Source organism: Stegostoma tigrinum, chromosome 6, assembly GCF_030684315.1.
Source record: "Stegostoma tigrinum isolate sSteTig4 chromosome 6, sSteTig4.hap1, whole genome shotgun sequence".
Classification (NCBI taxonomy): domain Eukaryota; kingdom Metazoa; phylum Chordata; class Chondrichthyes; order Orectolobiformes; family Stegostomatidae; genus Stegostoma; species Stegostoma tigrinum.
In genome coordinates this window covers 90,582,547-90,599,547 of record NC_081359.1, presented here as the reverse complement: position 1 = coordinate 90,599,547, position 17,001 = coordinate 90,582,547, and the positions used below count along the sequence as shown (strand labels likewise).

At 43.2% G+C, this 17,001-nt stretch overlaps 1 protein-coding gene across 6 annotated transcripts in view; it reads right to left on the bottom strand.

Annotated features, from left to right (window-relative positions):
• Positions 1 to 17,001, bottom strand: part of LOC125453699 (F-BAR and double SH3 domains protein 2-like) — a 238,588-nt gene that overhangs the window by 156,811 nt on the left and 64,776 nt on the right. For all 6 annotated transcript variants that reach the window (XM_048533585.2, XM_048533589.2, XM_048533586.2 and 3 more), the window contains 2 exons: positions 12,794 to 12,873; positions 4,885 to 5,029 (listed from right to left, as the gene is read on the bottom strand). In XM_048533585.2, coding sequence (XP_048389542.1) covers positions 4,885 to 5,029; positions 12,794 to 12,873 — 225 coding nt within the window. The remainder of the gene's footprint in view (positions 1 to 4,884; positions 5,030 to 12,793; positions 12,874 to 17,001) is intronic.

Sequence of the window (17,001 nt, the reverse complement as noted above, 5' to 3'; positions counted from 1 at the left end):
CTCCAACACCTTCCACCCCAACCTCAAGTTCACCTGGGCCATCTCCAACACATCCCTCACCGTCCTGGATCTCTCAGTCTCCATCTCAGGCAACCAGCTTGTAACTGATGTCCATTTCAAGCCCACCTACTCCCACAGCTACCTAGAATACACCTCCTCTCACCCACCCTCCTGCAAAAATTCCATCCCCTATTCCCAATTCCTCCGCCGCATCTGCTCCCAGGATGAGGCATTCCACTTCCGTACATCCCAGATGTCCAGGTTCTTCAAGGACCACAACTGTCCCCCCACAGTGGACAAGAATGCCCTTGACCGCGTCTCCCGCATTTCCCGCAACACATCCCTCACACCCCGTCCCCGCCACAACCGCCCAAAGAGGATCCCCCTCGTTCTCACATACCACCCCACCAACCTCCGGATACAACGCATCATCCTCCGACACTTCCGCCATCTACAATCCGACCCCACCACCCAAGACATTTTTCCATCACCACCCTTGTCTGCTTTCCGGAGAGACCACTCTCTCCGTGACTCCCTTGTTCGCTCCACACTGACCTCCAACCCCACCACACCCGGCACCTTCCCCTGCAACCGCAGGAAATGCTATACTTGCCCCCACACCTCCTCCCTCACTCCTATCCCAGGCCCCAAGATGACTTTCCATATTAAGCAGAGGTTCACCTGCACATCTGCCAATGTGGTATACTGCATCCACTGTACCTGGTGCGGCTTCCTCTACATTGGGGAAACCAAGCGGGGGCTTGGGGACCGCTTTGCGGAACACCTCCGCTCAGTTCGCAATAAACAACTGCACCTCCCAGTCGCGAACCATTTCAACTCCCCTTCCCATTCCTTAGACGACATGTCCATCATGGGCCTCATGCAGTGCCACAATGATGCCACCTGAAGGTTTCAGGAACAGCAACTCATATTCCGCTTGGGAACCCTGCATCCCAATGGTATCAATGTGGACTTCACCAGCTTCAAAATCTACCCCTCCCCCACTGCATTCCAAAACCAGCCCAGCTCTTCCTCTCCTCCCACTGCATCCCAAAACCAGCACAGCCTGTCTCTGCCTCCCTAACCTGTTCTTCCTCTCACCCATCCCTTCCTCCCATCGCAAGCCGCACCTCCATTTCCTACGTACTAACCTCATCCCACCTCCTTGACCTGTCCGTCTTCCCTGGACTGACCTATCCCCTCCCTACCTCCCCACCTATACTCTCCTCTCCACCTACCTTCTTTTCTCTCCATCTTCGGTCTGCCTCCCCCTCTCTCCCTATTTATTCCAGAACCCTCACCCCATCCCCCTGTCTGAAGAAGGGTCTAGGCCCGAAGTGTCAGCTTTTGTGCTCCTGAGATGCTACTTGGCCTGCTACGTTCATCCAGCTTCACACTTTATTATCTAGTATAAGATGACTTCATCAGTATCCTCAAAAATTATTGCAACACAGAAGGAAAGCATTAATTTTCTACATACCATGGTATTTAAACTGGTATGAAATAATGGGCATACATTCACAAATGCATTTTTCCAAAATAGGTACTCCCACACATGAAAATCCCTCAACACACCATCTGCAGACTGAGGAGCTCTCATCTAAATAATTTCCATCACATACTCACAATGCTTTAACACTTTAATTAAACAGTTATAACCCTGTTCACTGTATCACTGATCTCAGTCTTAGATTTAAATCTAGATACTAGGGCAGAAATGGCTAGCACGAGGGGTCATAGTTTTAAGCTGGTTGGTGGAAAGTATAGAGGGGATGTCAGAGGCAGGTTCTTTACGCAGAGAGTTGTGAGAGCATGGAATGTGTTGCCAGCAGCAGTTGTGGAAGCAAGGTCATTGGGGTCATTTAAGAGACTGCTGGACATGTATATGGTCACAGAAATTTGAGGGTGCTTACATGAGGATCAATGGTCAGCACAACATTGTGGGCTGAAGGGCCTGTTCTGTGCTGTACTGTTCTATGTTCTATGTTCTAAATATTAGAGATAAGTTACTGTGTTCATTTCAGTAGGATTGACTATACTTCTTTTCCAAGCATAGCAGTAGCAAATTAGATAGTCAGCATTCATCACAAGGAACGAATTAACTCAGTGATTTTCATGTTTACTTAGATCCCCATTAGTTGAATATTTCTTTGTTGTCCGGATTAAACTATTTTCTCTCTTTTGCATTCTCTGTTCTTCCCATAAGCCCTTGCAAACTGTTCACCCCAACCTCCCCAGACCCTTCTTTCAGTCTTATTCTCTTGGCCTGCTGTGTTCATCCAGCTCTACACCTTGTTATCTCGCTCTTCTTGTAGTTTCCTTTTCTACCAACTCCCTTTCATAACCTCCTTTTCCCTGAGGCCCCCAAAATGCCTCTTGCTTCACACCCCAAAAGCCTCCTCCTCCCAACCTACCCTATTCCAGTTGACACCCCAATCCGAGATCCAGCAGACAGAATTCCCAGTTTGGGCAAAAGGTCCCACATCCCAGCTCAAGCCGTCTCTCATCATTTGTGGTAAGGCCTACATGACATAATGGACAAGAAAATGAAGCAGAGCAGAATAGCAGACGCATTCCTCCCCGATGCGCTTAATGCATTTTACACTTGCTGCAAACAGAAGGTCAGTGAAATGGTGTCACCTGCAGCAACTGCCTTGGATGCACCTGTTCCCTCAGTCACTGCTGCAGATTTCAGATCAGCCTTTTTGAGGGTGACCCCATGGAAAGCGACTGGCTCAGAGAGAGTTCCCAGCCATGCACTCAGATCTGCATTCACCAGCTGGCGGGAGTGTTTGCTGATATCTTTAACCTCTCCTTAATACGATCTGAAGTCCACAGTTGCTTCAAGAAGGCCACCATCATGCCAGTACTAAAGAAAACTCATGCAGTGTGCCTCAATGGCTATCGCCCAGTGACTGTGACTTCCATAATTATGAAGTGCATTGAGAGGTTAGTCATATTAACTCTAGCCTCCCATCCAGTCTTGATCCCTTGCAATTCATCTACCACCTCAACAGGTCCACAACAGATGCCATCTCCCTGGCCTTGCATTTGTCCCTAGAACATATGGATAACAAAGATACCTACGTCACGCTCCTCTTCATTGACTGCAGCTCCACCTTTAACCACACAATCCCAACCACATTATTCTCCCAACTCAGGCAGCTCCACCCTCCACGATTGGACCCTTGACTTCCTGACCCACAGGCTACAGTGAGATTAGGCAACAGCACCTTCTCCATGACAACCCCAACAGCGGCGGCCCTTGAGACTGCATACTCAGCTCCTTACTATAACCCTGTACACCTACGACTGTGTGACCAAATTTCATTTGAACTCCATCTACAAGTTTGCTGATGACACCACCATTGTAGGCCGGATATCAAATTGTGACGAGAAGGAAAGAGACAGAGACAGAGTGCTTGGTGGTGTTGTCTAAAGATAACAAACTCTCCCTTAATGTCAGCAAAATGAAAGAGCTGGTCATTGACTTCAGGTAGCAAGGTGGAGAGCATGCCCCCATCTCCAGAGTGGAGGCAGAAATGGTTGACAGCGTCAAGTTCTTAGGGGTGATGATCACCAACAATCTGTCCTTGTCCTGCCACATTGACGTGGCAGTCAAGAAATCACATCAGCGTCTCTATTTTCTCCGGAAGCTAAGGATATTCAGCATATCCATAAAGACTGCTGGCAATTTTTACAGATGCATCACAGAAAGCATTCTATCTGGATACATCACAGCTTGAAATGGCAACATGAGAGTGGTGAAAACAGCGGAGTTCCATCATGTGAGCCAAACTTCCAACCATTGAGTCCACCTACACTTCTCACTGCCTCGGGAAGGCAGCCAACATAATCAAAGACCCTCCTCGTGCCAGCTATAACTTCTTCCAACCTTTTTCCATCAGGCAGCAGATACAGAAGCTTAAACACCAACAGGTTCAAGACCAGCTTCTTCCCCACTGTGACAAGACCACTGAATGGAGCCTTCAAATTTCAAATTTAACGTTGACCTTGTTCATCGTGCATCTTCTCTGCAGCAACAACCTTGTATTCCTCACTCTGTTCTATTACCCTCATGCACTTCATCTGCTATGATCTGCCTTACAACACACAAAACAAACTTTTCATTGTGCCTAGGTACATGTGACAATAATAAGCCAAATCAAATCTTATCTATAACTGGAGGACCATCTCCTCAGTCTTCCCTTCCATTTCATTCATGGAGTTGCCTTTCCTTTGACTGAATTCATCACGAGTGAAATTTCCCAGGTAATTTGGCAACTTTTGCAGGTGGATTTGCCCACTGCTCTTGTGTACTTTCAATGCTAGACCACGGGTAACGTGAGCTACAAGAAACTAAATACAGAAACAATAAGATAGTTTCCTGCCATTCTTGATTCTTTACCTTACTTATTCCCTTCTGCTTGCTTGATCTGGTTGCTTTGTTGCAATTTCGTTTTGTGTTTTTTTCTTTCCCTTGTCATTTGACATTTTTCTTGCTTCCACCTGACCAAACTCTTTGGTTTCTTTTTGTCTCTCCTATGATTGAAATGCAGTCTGTGCTAGTCCAGGTCTAGGATAAAGTATGGTATGCACAACATCAAATTGATCCAGGCAACATACATTGCTCAGCTATTAAAAATCAAAAATATTTTTGAAATTGCACTGATCACTTTTTTTAAAAAAGAGTAGAAAAGAACACGTAACTGTCACACCTGCTTGAGTCAAAGGAAAGAAATTTAAACAATATTTCCATCACAACTGTTCTGTGAAAAAAATGGAATTTCGAAAGAAATATTTTTAACAGCCTGAGAAGTAATCGATAGCCTCAACTGGCCCTGAATAAAAAGACATTTCTCAATTAGATTTATTTATAAATACCTTTTTCAGCTGCTGCTCTTTAATACTTTTTACAATTTTAGCAGGCTCCAATATCTGATTCCTATAGTTTTCAGATGCAATAATTCGAGACTGGGCCAAATGTAAGGTTCCTTCAAGGTAGGACTTCCACACTGCAAGCATACTCCTATTGAAAAACATGAAATTATTGAGAATTTTATGGGTATTTTGCCAACAGAAACATTGGGTCATGGTAGTTTGTCATCACATTGTAGTGAGAAATTATGAGGTTAGCAAGAAAATCAATTTCTTGGAGACACCAAATTCTACAAGGCATTCAAACATTGTCCTTTCAATTCTGCATTGCATGAAATTTCCGCCAAATGAAACAAAAAGAAAATTGATTTGGGGATTTATGTTCATTCACGGGTTGTGGGTGCTGTTGGCTGGGCCAGCATTTATCGGCTATCCCAAGCTAACCTGGAACTTGGCCATTTCAGAGGGCAGTTGAGTAAGCCACATTGCTGTGGATCTGCAGTCATGTGTAAACTAGAAAAGATAAGAACAGAAGACCCCCTCTGCAAATGGCATAAGTGAAATAGATGGGTTTTCATGACAATCAACAGTCACTATATGATTGCCATTAAGTTAGCTTTAAATTCCAGATTTTTGTTGTGAAATTTGAATTCAATCTACTATGGTGGGACTTGAGACTAGGGCCCGTGGGCACAGCCTTAAAATTAGAGGGGGACAATTTAAAACTGAAATGAGATGACATTTCTTCAGCCAGAGAGTGGTGGGCTTGTGGAATTCATTGCTGCAGAGTGTAGCAGAGGCCGGGACGTTGGATGCCTGCAAGGCAGAGATCGACAAATTCTTGATCTCAGAAGGAATCAAGGGCTACGGGGAGAGTGCAGGGAAGTAGTGTTGAAATGCCCATCAGCCATGATTGAAATGGTGGAGTGGACTTAATGGGCCGAATGGCCTTACTTCCACTCCTATGTCTTATGGTCTTATGGAATCTATAATGCCAAATATCAGAACCTGTCGTTCTGGATTACATGTCCACTGACATTATGACTATGTCACTGCATCCTTCTATTTGTTATACAGTACTTCTATAAATACTAGGTAGACAGTGATTTACTAATCGTAACAAATCAAAAAACAATGATTGAGAATTTATCCTTGATTAAAATAGCACATTAATTGTCGTTTTATCCAGAAAGGCCTCCCCCCCACCGGAGTGTGGGAGACTGATGAGTGACCTTATAGAAGTTAACAAAATTATGGGGGGCATAGATAAGGTGAACAGCCAAAGTCTTTTCTGCAGGGTCAGGGAGTCCAAAACTAGATGGCACAGGATTAGGGTGAGAGCGGAAAGATTTAAAAGGGATCTGAGGAGCAACTTTTTCCACAGAGGGGTTGTGTATGTGGAACAAGCTGCCAGAGGAAGTGGTGGAGATTGGTACAATTACAACATTTAAAAGACATTTTGACAGTTCGTAAATAGGAAAGGTTCAGAGGGATATAAATCAAACACAGGCAAATGGAGCTAGTTCAATTTAGGAAACCTGGTCAGCGTGGATGAGCCATGTTGTACGACTCTGACCCTATAAATACGAACACTTACAAACATTACATTTTCTTTAAAATCAACTTCTGGAAATAGCGTTCAACAATGTGGTAAGGGACATTTTTGCAGGTAGAAGTCACCTGTAATTATCCATGTCTGTGATCTCTTTCATCAGCTGTATGACGTTTTTGATAGTGTCAGTCACACTCTTTGGGCTGGAATTTACACCCCTCACTGGGGTGGAGGGTGGGTGGTGGGGGTTGGGGGGGGGGGGGGGGGGGATGGGTGCTTGCTTACTACAAGCTTCTCCTTGCCTCTACCACAATTTTATCAGCAGTAGGAATTGTCAGGCATTCCACATGCCAGTGGAGGCCATCAAGTCTTCAAAGGACCTCATCTCATGGCTGCTGCTGGTTGCCACTCCAAAGGCCAGCGTAGCAGGTTTCCCTGCAAGAGCGGGGCTGCCCATTCTTAAGATGTCCCTTGAACCCAGAACAACACCCTCCCTAAAGTTTTACACCTATCCCTTACTCTCCTAAAAAGTAGTAGCTGCCCTCAAGGACTCTCAAATTACAGAGTCCCATCTCTCTCACTGGGGCCTGCCAGCTTGATACAATGTGAGATGCTCAAATCCTGATCTGTCACAGCAGGCCTCGATGCCAAAGTCCTGGAGGGCTGTTGACCTCTAACTGGCCAACAGGTCTAAGGCAGGTCTTCCTGAACCAGAACGGTGGAAATCCCACCTCCATTCTAGCAATGGCAAATTGGCCAATAAATGACTGCACACAGCCGCTTCTGGGCCATGGCCTCCTTCCTGACTTTTGTTTTTAACCGGAGCATGGGTATTCCGGCACTTCATATAATTCAGACATTTATTTAAAGTCAAGGTTTGGAATACAGCACTTTGACAGCCCTTTGAATCTAACAAATAGCAAAGAAAGCAGCTATTTGTGCTGATATTCACCACTGGTGAATCAATTTTTTTCCCACCACACCTTAATGAAACACTGTGCCCAAGATACAACTCTCATATGTAGGGAGGGATACAACAACAAAAATGTGCAAATAGGTGCATTTAAATGCTACCAGGCATGAGATGTTGAAGGATACGAAGTGTTAGTAGAAGTTGTGTATTTTTAACCCCCAAAGGTGACTGAAAGATGATCTGTGTCTCTTTGGTTGCTAGAGGATAAAGAACTGCAAAAGGCTGAAACAGTTTACCCGCAGCTGGAGTTCAGGGTTAGGGGAGTTCACAACTGAGGTTAAATTGGACAAAAGTGTATCTTTCTTTGCTGTTAACTGGAGGCAATGCTTATGCCACATACACTTGCTAAGTTGATCCATTTTAACGTTGAATGAAACGAGACTGGATTGTGAGCAGGTTTCATTCTTGAGATTGTTTGCAATTCAATTTGTTGAGACAATTGTGTCTGCTGAATCAAATAGGGATCAAGGGATTGATGTGCGTGTGCATGTGCTGGGGTTGGGGGAGATAGGGTGGAATTAGGGGATTAAAGTGAATGACCAGCTACGATCGCATTGAATGGCAGAGCAGGCATGATAGGAACAAGATTAGACTATTTAACCTATCTTCTATTTTCACAGAAATTACATTGCAAATGGTATATTGGCTTCATAGCGAGAGAAATGGAGTACAGGAACAGGAATGTCTTGTTGCAAATGTACAAGGACTTGGTGAGACCATACGTGGAGTATTTAATGCAGATTTGAATTCCTTAACTGAGGATGGATGTTCAGAAGGAAGTGCAACAAAGATTTACTAGACCCATTCCTGGGATGATGGGACTGATAGATGAGAGATGATGGGAATTGAAGATGCTGGAGAATCCAAGATAATAAAGTGCGAAGCTGGATGAACACAGCAGGCCAAGCAGCATCTCAGGAGCACAAAATCTGACGTTTCAGGCCTAGACCCTTTGTCAGAGAGGGGAATGGGGTGAGGGTTCTGGAATAAATAGGGAGAGAGGGGGAGGCGGACCGAAGATGGAGAGAAAAGAAGATAGGTGGAGAGGAGAGTATAGGTGGGGAGGTAGGGAGGGGATAGGTCAGTCCAGGGAAGACGGACAGGTCAAGGAGGTGGGATGAGGTTAGTACGTAGGAAATGGAGGTGCGGCTTGGGGTGGGAGGAAGGGATGGGTGAGAGGAAGAACAGGTTAGGGAGACAGAGACAGGCTGGGCTGGTTTTGGGATGTAGTGGGGGGAGAGGAAGAGCTGGGCTGGTTGTGTGATGCAGTGGGGGGAGGAGACGAACTGGGCTGGTTTTGGGATGCGGTGGGGGAAGGGGAGATTTTGAAGCTGGTGAAGTCCACATTGATACCATTGGGCTGCAGGGTTCCCAAGTGGAATATGAGTTGCTGTTCCTGCAACCTTTGGGTGGCGTCATTGTGGCACTGCATGAGGCCCATGATGGACATGCCATCTAAAGAATGGGAGGGGGAGTTGAAATGGTTCGCGACTGGGAGGTGCAGTTGTTTATTGCAAACCGAGCGGACGTCTTCTGCAAAGCGGTCCCCAAGCCTCCGCTTGGTTTTCCCAAAGTAGAGGATGCCACACCGGGTACAATGGATACAGTATACCACATTGGCAGATGTGCAGGTGAACCTCTGCTTAATATGGAAAGTCATCTTGGGGCCTGGGATAGGGGTGAGGGAGGTGGTGTGGGGGCAAGTGTAGCACTTCCTGCGGTTGCAGGGGAGGGTGCCGGGTGTGGTGGGGTTGGAGGGCAGTGTGGAGCGAACAAGGGAGTCACGGAGAGAGTGGTCTCTCCGGAAAGCAGACAAGGGTGGGGATGGAAAAATGTCTTGGGTGGTGGGGTCGGATTGTAGATGGCGGAAGTGTCAGAGGATGATGCGTTGTATCCGGAGGTTGGTGGGGTGGTGTGTGAGAACGAGGGGGATCCTCTTTGGACGGTTGTGGCAGGGACAGGGTGAGGAATGTGTTGTGGGAAATGCGGGAGACGCGGTCAAGGGCGTTCTCGACCACTGTGGGGGGCAAGTTGCGGTCCTTGAAGAACCTGGACATCTGGGATGTGCGGGAGTGCAATGTCTCATCCTGGGAGCAGATGCGGCGGAAGCAGAGGAATTGGGAATAGGGGATGGAATTTTTGCAGGAGGGTGGGTGGGAAGAGATGTATTCTAGGTAGCTGTTATTGTTATTGTGCATTCTTTGTCCTTATTATTTTGATACATGAACTGGATCAGTTAGGACTAGAATCACTGGTGTTGAGAAGAACGCGGGCGAAGGATCTCATAGAAATCTATCAAATTCTAACAGGTCAGCGTAAACGCGGGAAGGACATTCCCAATGAGGGGAGAGTCCTGAACCAGGTGTCGCAGTTTAAAGATATGTGGTAGGCCATTTCACACTATAAAGAAGAAAAATTTCTTCAGTGTAGTGAACTTGTGAACTCTCTGCCACAGAAAGTTTGAGGTCAAAACAGTGAATATTTTCAAAGAGCTTGATTATAGTTCTTCGGGTTAAAGGGGTCAAGAGGTATCAGCAGAGAACAGGGACAGGGTATTGAGTTGAATGATCAGCCATGATCTTACTGAGTGGTGAAGCTGGCTCAGAGGGCCCGTTAGCCCATTGCTGCTCCTATTTTCTACATACAAAACTAACAAGAAATTTAAAAGCAATAGGTACTTAAATGAATAAGACGACCAGAACAATTGCAAACTCTGGAAAATTATGAAAATTGAACATTTAACTAACATCCGGGGGTGGGGGGGGGGGGGGTGAGTTGAAATTAATACAGTGGGTATAGGTGAAAACCTAGGTTCGACATGACATTCCATATGGTACACATGAAGAGAGCTATGGCTTCAAAAGATATAAGCCTTGAATGTGGACGTGCATAACGTCATTAAAAAATCTTTTCACAGATGTTTGTTGGGTTATATAATACTTGAGCACAAATAGTAGTTGAGGCAAAGATGAGTATCTCATATGATGAAAAATTGAATAAAATATTTTAAGAAGCAAGTTGCCTGGATGTGGGTTGACCAGCAGATTGCAGGTACCTTTGGGCTGTAAACAGTTATAGGTGCACATTTCCAAAGGATTATGCGGAGATAATTCACCAATATTCCAGTAGTTGGCAAGAAGACTGGAGGTTACACAGTTAAGATGAACACAAACTGACAGACAAGTTAGAAAATTTTCTTTACAGACTGAGAGTAGTTACAATGTGGGGAAGTAGCGGTAATGTCTCTGGACAAGTAATCCAAACGCCCAGGCTAAAACCTGGGGAAGTAGGTTCAATATAGTATTGGCAAAGACCTGTAGCTCTGGTTGTTTTAGTTCAGATGTTTTGTCACCAATGCTAGGTGACATCATCAGTGGAGCCTCCAAAGTAGCGATGTTATTCTACTTTGCTTGGAATTTATACGGTCTGGTCCATTATGGTGAGTACTGTCATTTCTGGTTTTGATCTGTATGGGTTTATATATGGGGTCCATTTCTATATGTTTGTTGATTGAAGTATGGGTGGAGAACCACACCTCTAGGAATTCCCACACGTGTCTGTGTTTAGCTTTGGCTACAATGGTACTTTTGTCCCAGTGATGGCCTTCACTGTCTAGATGTACAAATATTAAGGAGAGCTCATTGTGCCATTTGCTACTAGCTGATGTTTGTGTAGTCTCATGGCCAGTTTCCTTCCTGTCTGTTGTAATGTTTGTGGCAGCCATTGTATGGTATTTTGTAAACCATGTTCATTCTGCATCTTGAGGGAATGGGGTCCTTAACCCTTGAGTGTTGTCGTAGAGTGTTTGTGGTCTTGTGGGCCACCGTAATTCCTAGCGGTCTTAGGAGTCTTGCTGTCAGTTCTGATGTGGGGAAGTGTGGTAAGCGTGTTAGGTCGTACTGTGTCCTCCTGTTGTTGTCGTTATGTAGACATCTGTGGATGATGTTGCGGAGATACTCATTTATGGCAAGGATCTTGTATAATTGTTATGACAGTACTCACCATAATGGACCAGACAGTAAAAATTCCAAGCAAAGTAGAATAACATCGCTTCATCGGAGGTTCCACTGATGATGTCACCTAGCATGGTGACAAAACATCTGAACGAAAAACAAACCAGCTCGGTGATGAAGTCAACAACCTCAATTAGGTTCAATTCCTACAACAGCAGTTGGTGGAATTTAAAAATCGATAAATCAAATCTAGAATTGAAAGCCAACGGCAACCATGAAACATGAAAAGAAAACCCCACTGATTCACCAATGTCCTTTATTGACGGAAATTGGCCATCCTTATCTGGTCTAGACTACATGTCCAGTCACCAGCAATGTGGTTGACTCTGAAATGATCCTAGCAAGCTACTCAGTTAGAGGGCACTTAGGGATGTACAACTAATGCTACTTTTTGCAAGCAACATTCATATATTTATTATTTCATGGGATATGTTTGTACAAGGTAATGTCAATGAGGCCTGATAGTTTGCTTTGGCCATCCAATAAGCCCAAATGAGTGAAGGAAGTAAGCTCTTCAAATAAGTAATCACATCATTACTTGAAAGAGATACGGCAAATTTAGACTATGTCCAGCAATCTGCTTTAGGCCAGCTGGTCCATGTGGAGAAAACCCACTACTATTGATTTGACAGCGCAAGCAATTTTCTGTAGAGTTCTTGGAGTCTATGATGTAAAAGGAATGAAACATGCTCGGCACCAGGCTCCAGCGAATCCCTCTGACCACTTTTTTATTGCAATAACAGATACGCTTGGACTAAAGAAAAAATACCAAGATAAACTATTTCACTTCCAGGTCTTTGAACATTTAAAATAAGCCTTTCCCTTAATAAAACGTCTGCATTCATTTGCGTGATGAGCTATTTAAATAGCTCAGAATAAGCCACTGTAAAACTCAACCTGGAGTATTTTTTTAACAAGTCAAGCCAATACAATGAAATTTAATGAAACAACTACTGATAATACAAATGAGTAACCAACAGTAAAATCATTTTTAAAAGCTGAACTTTTCATAAAATTGAACTGATTTAAGTGCTCTGAAACATGTATCTACAATAAACTAGTTGAGTATTCAGATAGCCTTTAAAATTTGGCATACAATAATAAATGATCACTTTATAATCTTAACTGATTTTAGGTACTTCTTGACAGAACAGTCAAAAGTAATGTGATAAATTATATTTACATAAAAATACATATGCACTGAGTGGGGTTTGTTCTATGCAAGATCGTTAGATTAGTAAATACTTGCAAAAGCACAGACAATTTCCGTCATCTCACGCAAATATAAAGCGAATATTAGGGGCTACTTTATTTCAGGATCTATCAATCTGACATTACCTTTATGTAATGCTTTACTCATACACACAACACATTTACCTATTATGTTCACTTTTTTCATCAAGTTTTAATCCAACCCATTCTCTCTTTAGGTACTGGGTGGCCAGCTTCTGCAGAGCCTAAAAAACAAGAAAATAATTTAAGTTTAACCTTTTATTTTTACATTCAACCTGTAAACAAAGGTAACTTGTTATAACGTAATTTAATCAAAAACAGAATACAAATCTTTTATGAAATTCAATGGCACAGTAAAGTGCTATATAACAAATTTTAACTGATAAAAAAAATTACAATCTTGAGAGCAGAATATTATAAAATTAAATTGTTTTGAAATTCTTCCCCTTCACTACACTACACCACACAACACCCCACCCCACTTGGTTGTGTCTCATTTCATGATGGTTCAATGGAAACTATGGAACATTGCTGAAATGTCCTTCACAACGATTAAAGTGAAAACATCACAACCAGAGTTTAATACTCAGCCTTTGGTACATAAAGACAGTATTAATAATTTTTTATGGCTCATTGTTTGAAGAACTGATGCATGCAAGAGCACACTGTTTGAGTGAATGTTTTTGAGAAGCCAGATATTGAGAACACTCAAAGTTTCTTGGCTCTACTGCATAAAAACCATCATTCTATTTCCAAACTGTGAAAATATTTTGATCCATGCGTATTGTTTTTCTTCAATCTGATGAGCTTGTTCAGAGAGCCTATATTTGCATAAGGTATTGCCAATGAGGCCTGATATTTTGCTGTGGCCTCCGATAAACCCAAATGAATAAAGGTTCTGAGTGGTAATAAACTGCATATGTGTTTAAATACATAAGTTAGTTAATTGGAGGCCTCAAAAGGACTAGAACAACTCTCTCCATTAGACAGAAGTGACAGAGAAAGAAAGGGAATAAAAAGGAGAGACAAAGAAACTAAAAGAGGATACAGATGGGCTGATCAGTGGCAAATTGATTTCAGTGTTGGTAAACATTAGGTAATGTATTTGGACAGGACAAGCAAGGGAATACGTGGTCAACGGCAGGGCCCTGGGAAGTACTGAAGATTAGAGGTAACTTGATATGCATGAGGTATCAGGGCATATGGATGAAGTGGTTAAAGCAGAATATGGTATACTTGCCTTTATTAGTTGAGGCATACAGTTGGACAGCAACTGTACAAAACGTTCACTAGGCCACAGCTAGAATATTGTATGCAGTTCTGAAATCAACTTCATGGGAGTGACTTGATTGGACTGAAGAAGGTGCAGAGGAGAATCAGCAGGATGTTGCGTGGGCTGGAGAGTTTCAGTCATAAAGACTGGGGTTGTTTTCCTCAGAACTAAGGAGAGTGGCAGGAAACACAAATCAAGATGTATAAAATTATGTTGGCATAGATAGGGTAGACAAGATGAAACCTTCCCCTTGATGGAGGGATCAATGACAGGTGGCATGGATTTAAGTTGGAACATGGAACATCAAATGATATTTTTGCCCTCACTGTCCATGGGCACAGTGTCAGACGACTGGAAAGAGGCAAACGTCATTCCTTTTATCAAAAAAAAGGAACAGGGATAACCTGGAAATTACAGGCCAGTTAGGCTTACGTCAGTGATGGGCAAATTATTGGAAAGGGCTCCGAGAGACAGGATTATCATCACTTGGAAAGGCACAGTTTGATTCGTGATAGTCAGCATGGATCTGTGACTGGTAGATCATGCCTCACAAACCTTATTGAATTGTTTGAACAGGTGACCAAACATGTGGATGAAGGTAGGGCAGTGGATGTGGTATACGTGGACTTAAGTAAAGCGTTTGATAAGGGTCCCCATAGTAGGCTCATGCAGAAGGTAAGGAGGCATGGGATAGGGGGAAATGTGGCAGATTGGATTCAGAATTGGCTGACCCTGAGAAGACAAAGGGTGGTAGCGGACAGAAAATATTCAACATGGTGCTCAGTTACGAGTGGTGTACCTCAAGGATCTGTTCTGGGTCCTCTTCTATTTGTGATTGTTGTAAATGATTTGGATGAAGGAGTGGAAGGGTGGATTAGCAAGTTTGCAGACGATATGAAGGTGGGTCACATTGTGCACAGTGCACAGGGCTGTTCTATGTTACAAAGGGACATTGATAGAATGCAGAGCTGGGCTGAGAAGTGGCAGATGGATTTTAAGAGTATTGTGTCCAGTTCTGGTCACCTCATTAAGGAAAGATGTGGAAGCCTTGGAAAAGGTGCAGAGGAGATTTACCAGGATGTTGCCAGGAATGGAGGGAAGGTCTCACAAGGAAAGGTTGACAGAGCTAGGGCTTTTCTCTTTAGAATGACGAAGGATGAGAGGTGACTTGATAGAGGTGGACAAAATGATCAGAGGTATAGAATACAGTATACAGCCAGAGACTTTTTCTTAGAGTGGAGGTAGCTTTAACAAGGGAACATAGTTTTAAAAAGTGAGTGGAGGTAGATATCGGTGAGACGCCAGAGGTAGGTTCTTCAATTAGAGTGGTAGGGGCATGGAATGCATTGCCAGAGAGGGTAGTGGAGTCGGCCTCATTAGGGGCACTTAAGCGGCAATTAGATAGGCATATGGAAGATAGTATAAGGTAGTGGTGAAGGTTAGATAGACCTTAGGTTTAGGGTAAAAATTCCGCACAACATCGTGGGCCGAAGGGCCTGTATTGTGCTGTACTGTTCTATGTACTATTTCAATCTTCATGCTTCAGCACTTTTATATATTTCTAGTCCAATTAATGTTGCCAGGTGCCTTGTTTGAATGAGAGACCAGCGAGCCTTCTTTCTTTATAAGTGCATCCAGTCCATCATTTACACAAAAATTTGACACTTTAAAGTAGAAATATTTTTGTGCTAAAAACGTAAATAAGAAATTGCCTCGTGTGTGTTGGATGCCTTTCTTCCAATTCTGAGCAACTAAATCAAGTGACCTTGATCTCAGTTTAGCTCCCAATTACTACAATACACTGGCATAAACTTAGTGCTAGATAGATCTGGTACAGGTAGCTCTCCCATAACATGATAGTTGTCTTCTTGTGTGACCTTGCGCCATAGAAAATCGCATTATAGAATACTGCCCTGGAAAATCATGTTATAGGGAAATCGCTATAGCTGTACAACAGAAGGTTCACATTATCCATCAGCAGCCACTCTTCATCAAACGCGTAACAGCCAATTTGCATTAATGAAACATCCATTATAGCAGAACTACATGTAACCAATTCGACAGACAGGAAAGCCTTAAGCCTGATAATTGATAATAGGAAGCAGAAAGTAAGCATTGTATGACACAGTTTAAAGGGTTGGCTATACAATGGAACAACTGAATATCAACAGTATGGGATATTTGATTAAGTACCAGTTCAAGTATGTTGAACAGTCAGAAACAAGTGCATCAGGTGGCATCATCTGCTTCCAAAGAAGACGACAAACTTCACAGAATGGTTATTCAGTGATATAGTCTTGTCTGGTAGGAAGAAGGAATTGTTGGCGCTCTGCCATACCTAAACATTGCTGCCTGCCTGCCTCCAACACAGAACTTAGAAAAAGCTGTAGAAGGCCTTTCAGCAGTGTAGCCTTCCCTATCATTCAATAAGATTGTAAGATGAACATTTTAGCTCCACTTTCCTTCTCCATAACCCTTAACTCTCTTGTCTGTTGTAACAGACCAAACTGGGCCCCTTCAAGATATTTTAAGAAGGCAACATAAGCCCTAACATTTTCTTGTGTGACCCTGCATGTCAAGTGTCTGTTCTCGATGCAATGTGACTGATCAAACTACTTGATGTTAAGCAAACCACAATTTATTTAAACACTGTAGTTAAAATTACGACCAAAGAAAGAGGAATTTAGAATAACAATGCTGGAAATTTAACAGAATAATAGATACGGTACCTATTACTAATTAACTGTTCCAAAATAGGAAGATCCTATAAATACACTCTTGGCAAGCAAGGAAAATTCAGACACAGATTCTCACATGCAGTTCTCCAATCCAGGAGGAAATAACATCAAGAGAAGATTCAGAGAGAGAGGCAGCAATGAGACATTCAGTGAGGCCTGACTCTTGAGATCCCAAAAGTTTCTGCTTAAATCTAAATCTAAAAACTAAAAGAAAAACTAAAAAGCTTAGTCTGTAAAAGCTGGCCACATCCAGGCTGCTTCAATTGTTCCAACTTCTTAAAAAAAAACCAAGGCCTCACAAGCTGTTTACTCAAGTGGTCTTCAGTAGCCACTCTGTGACT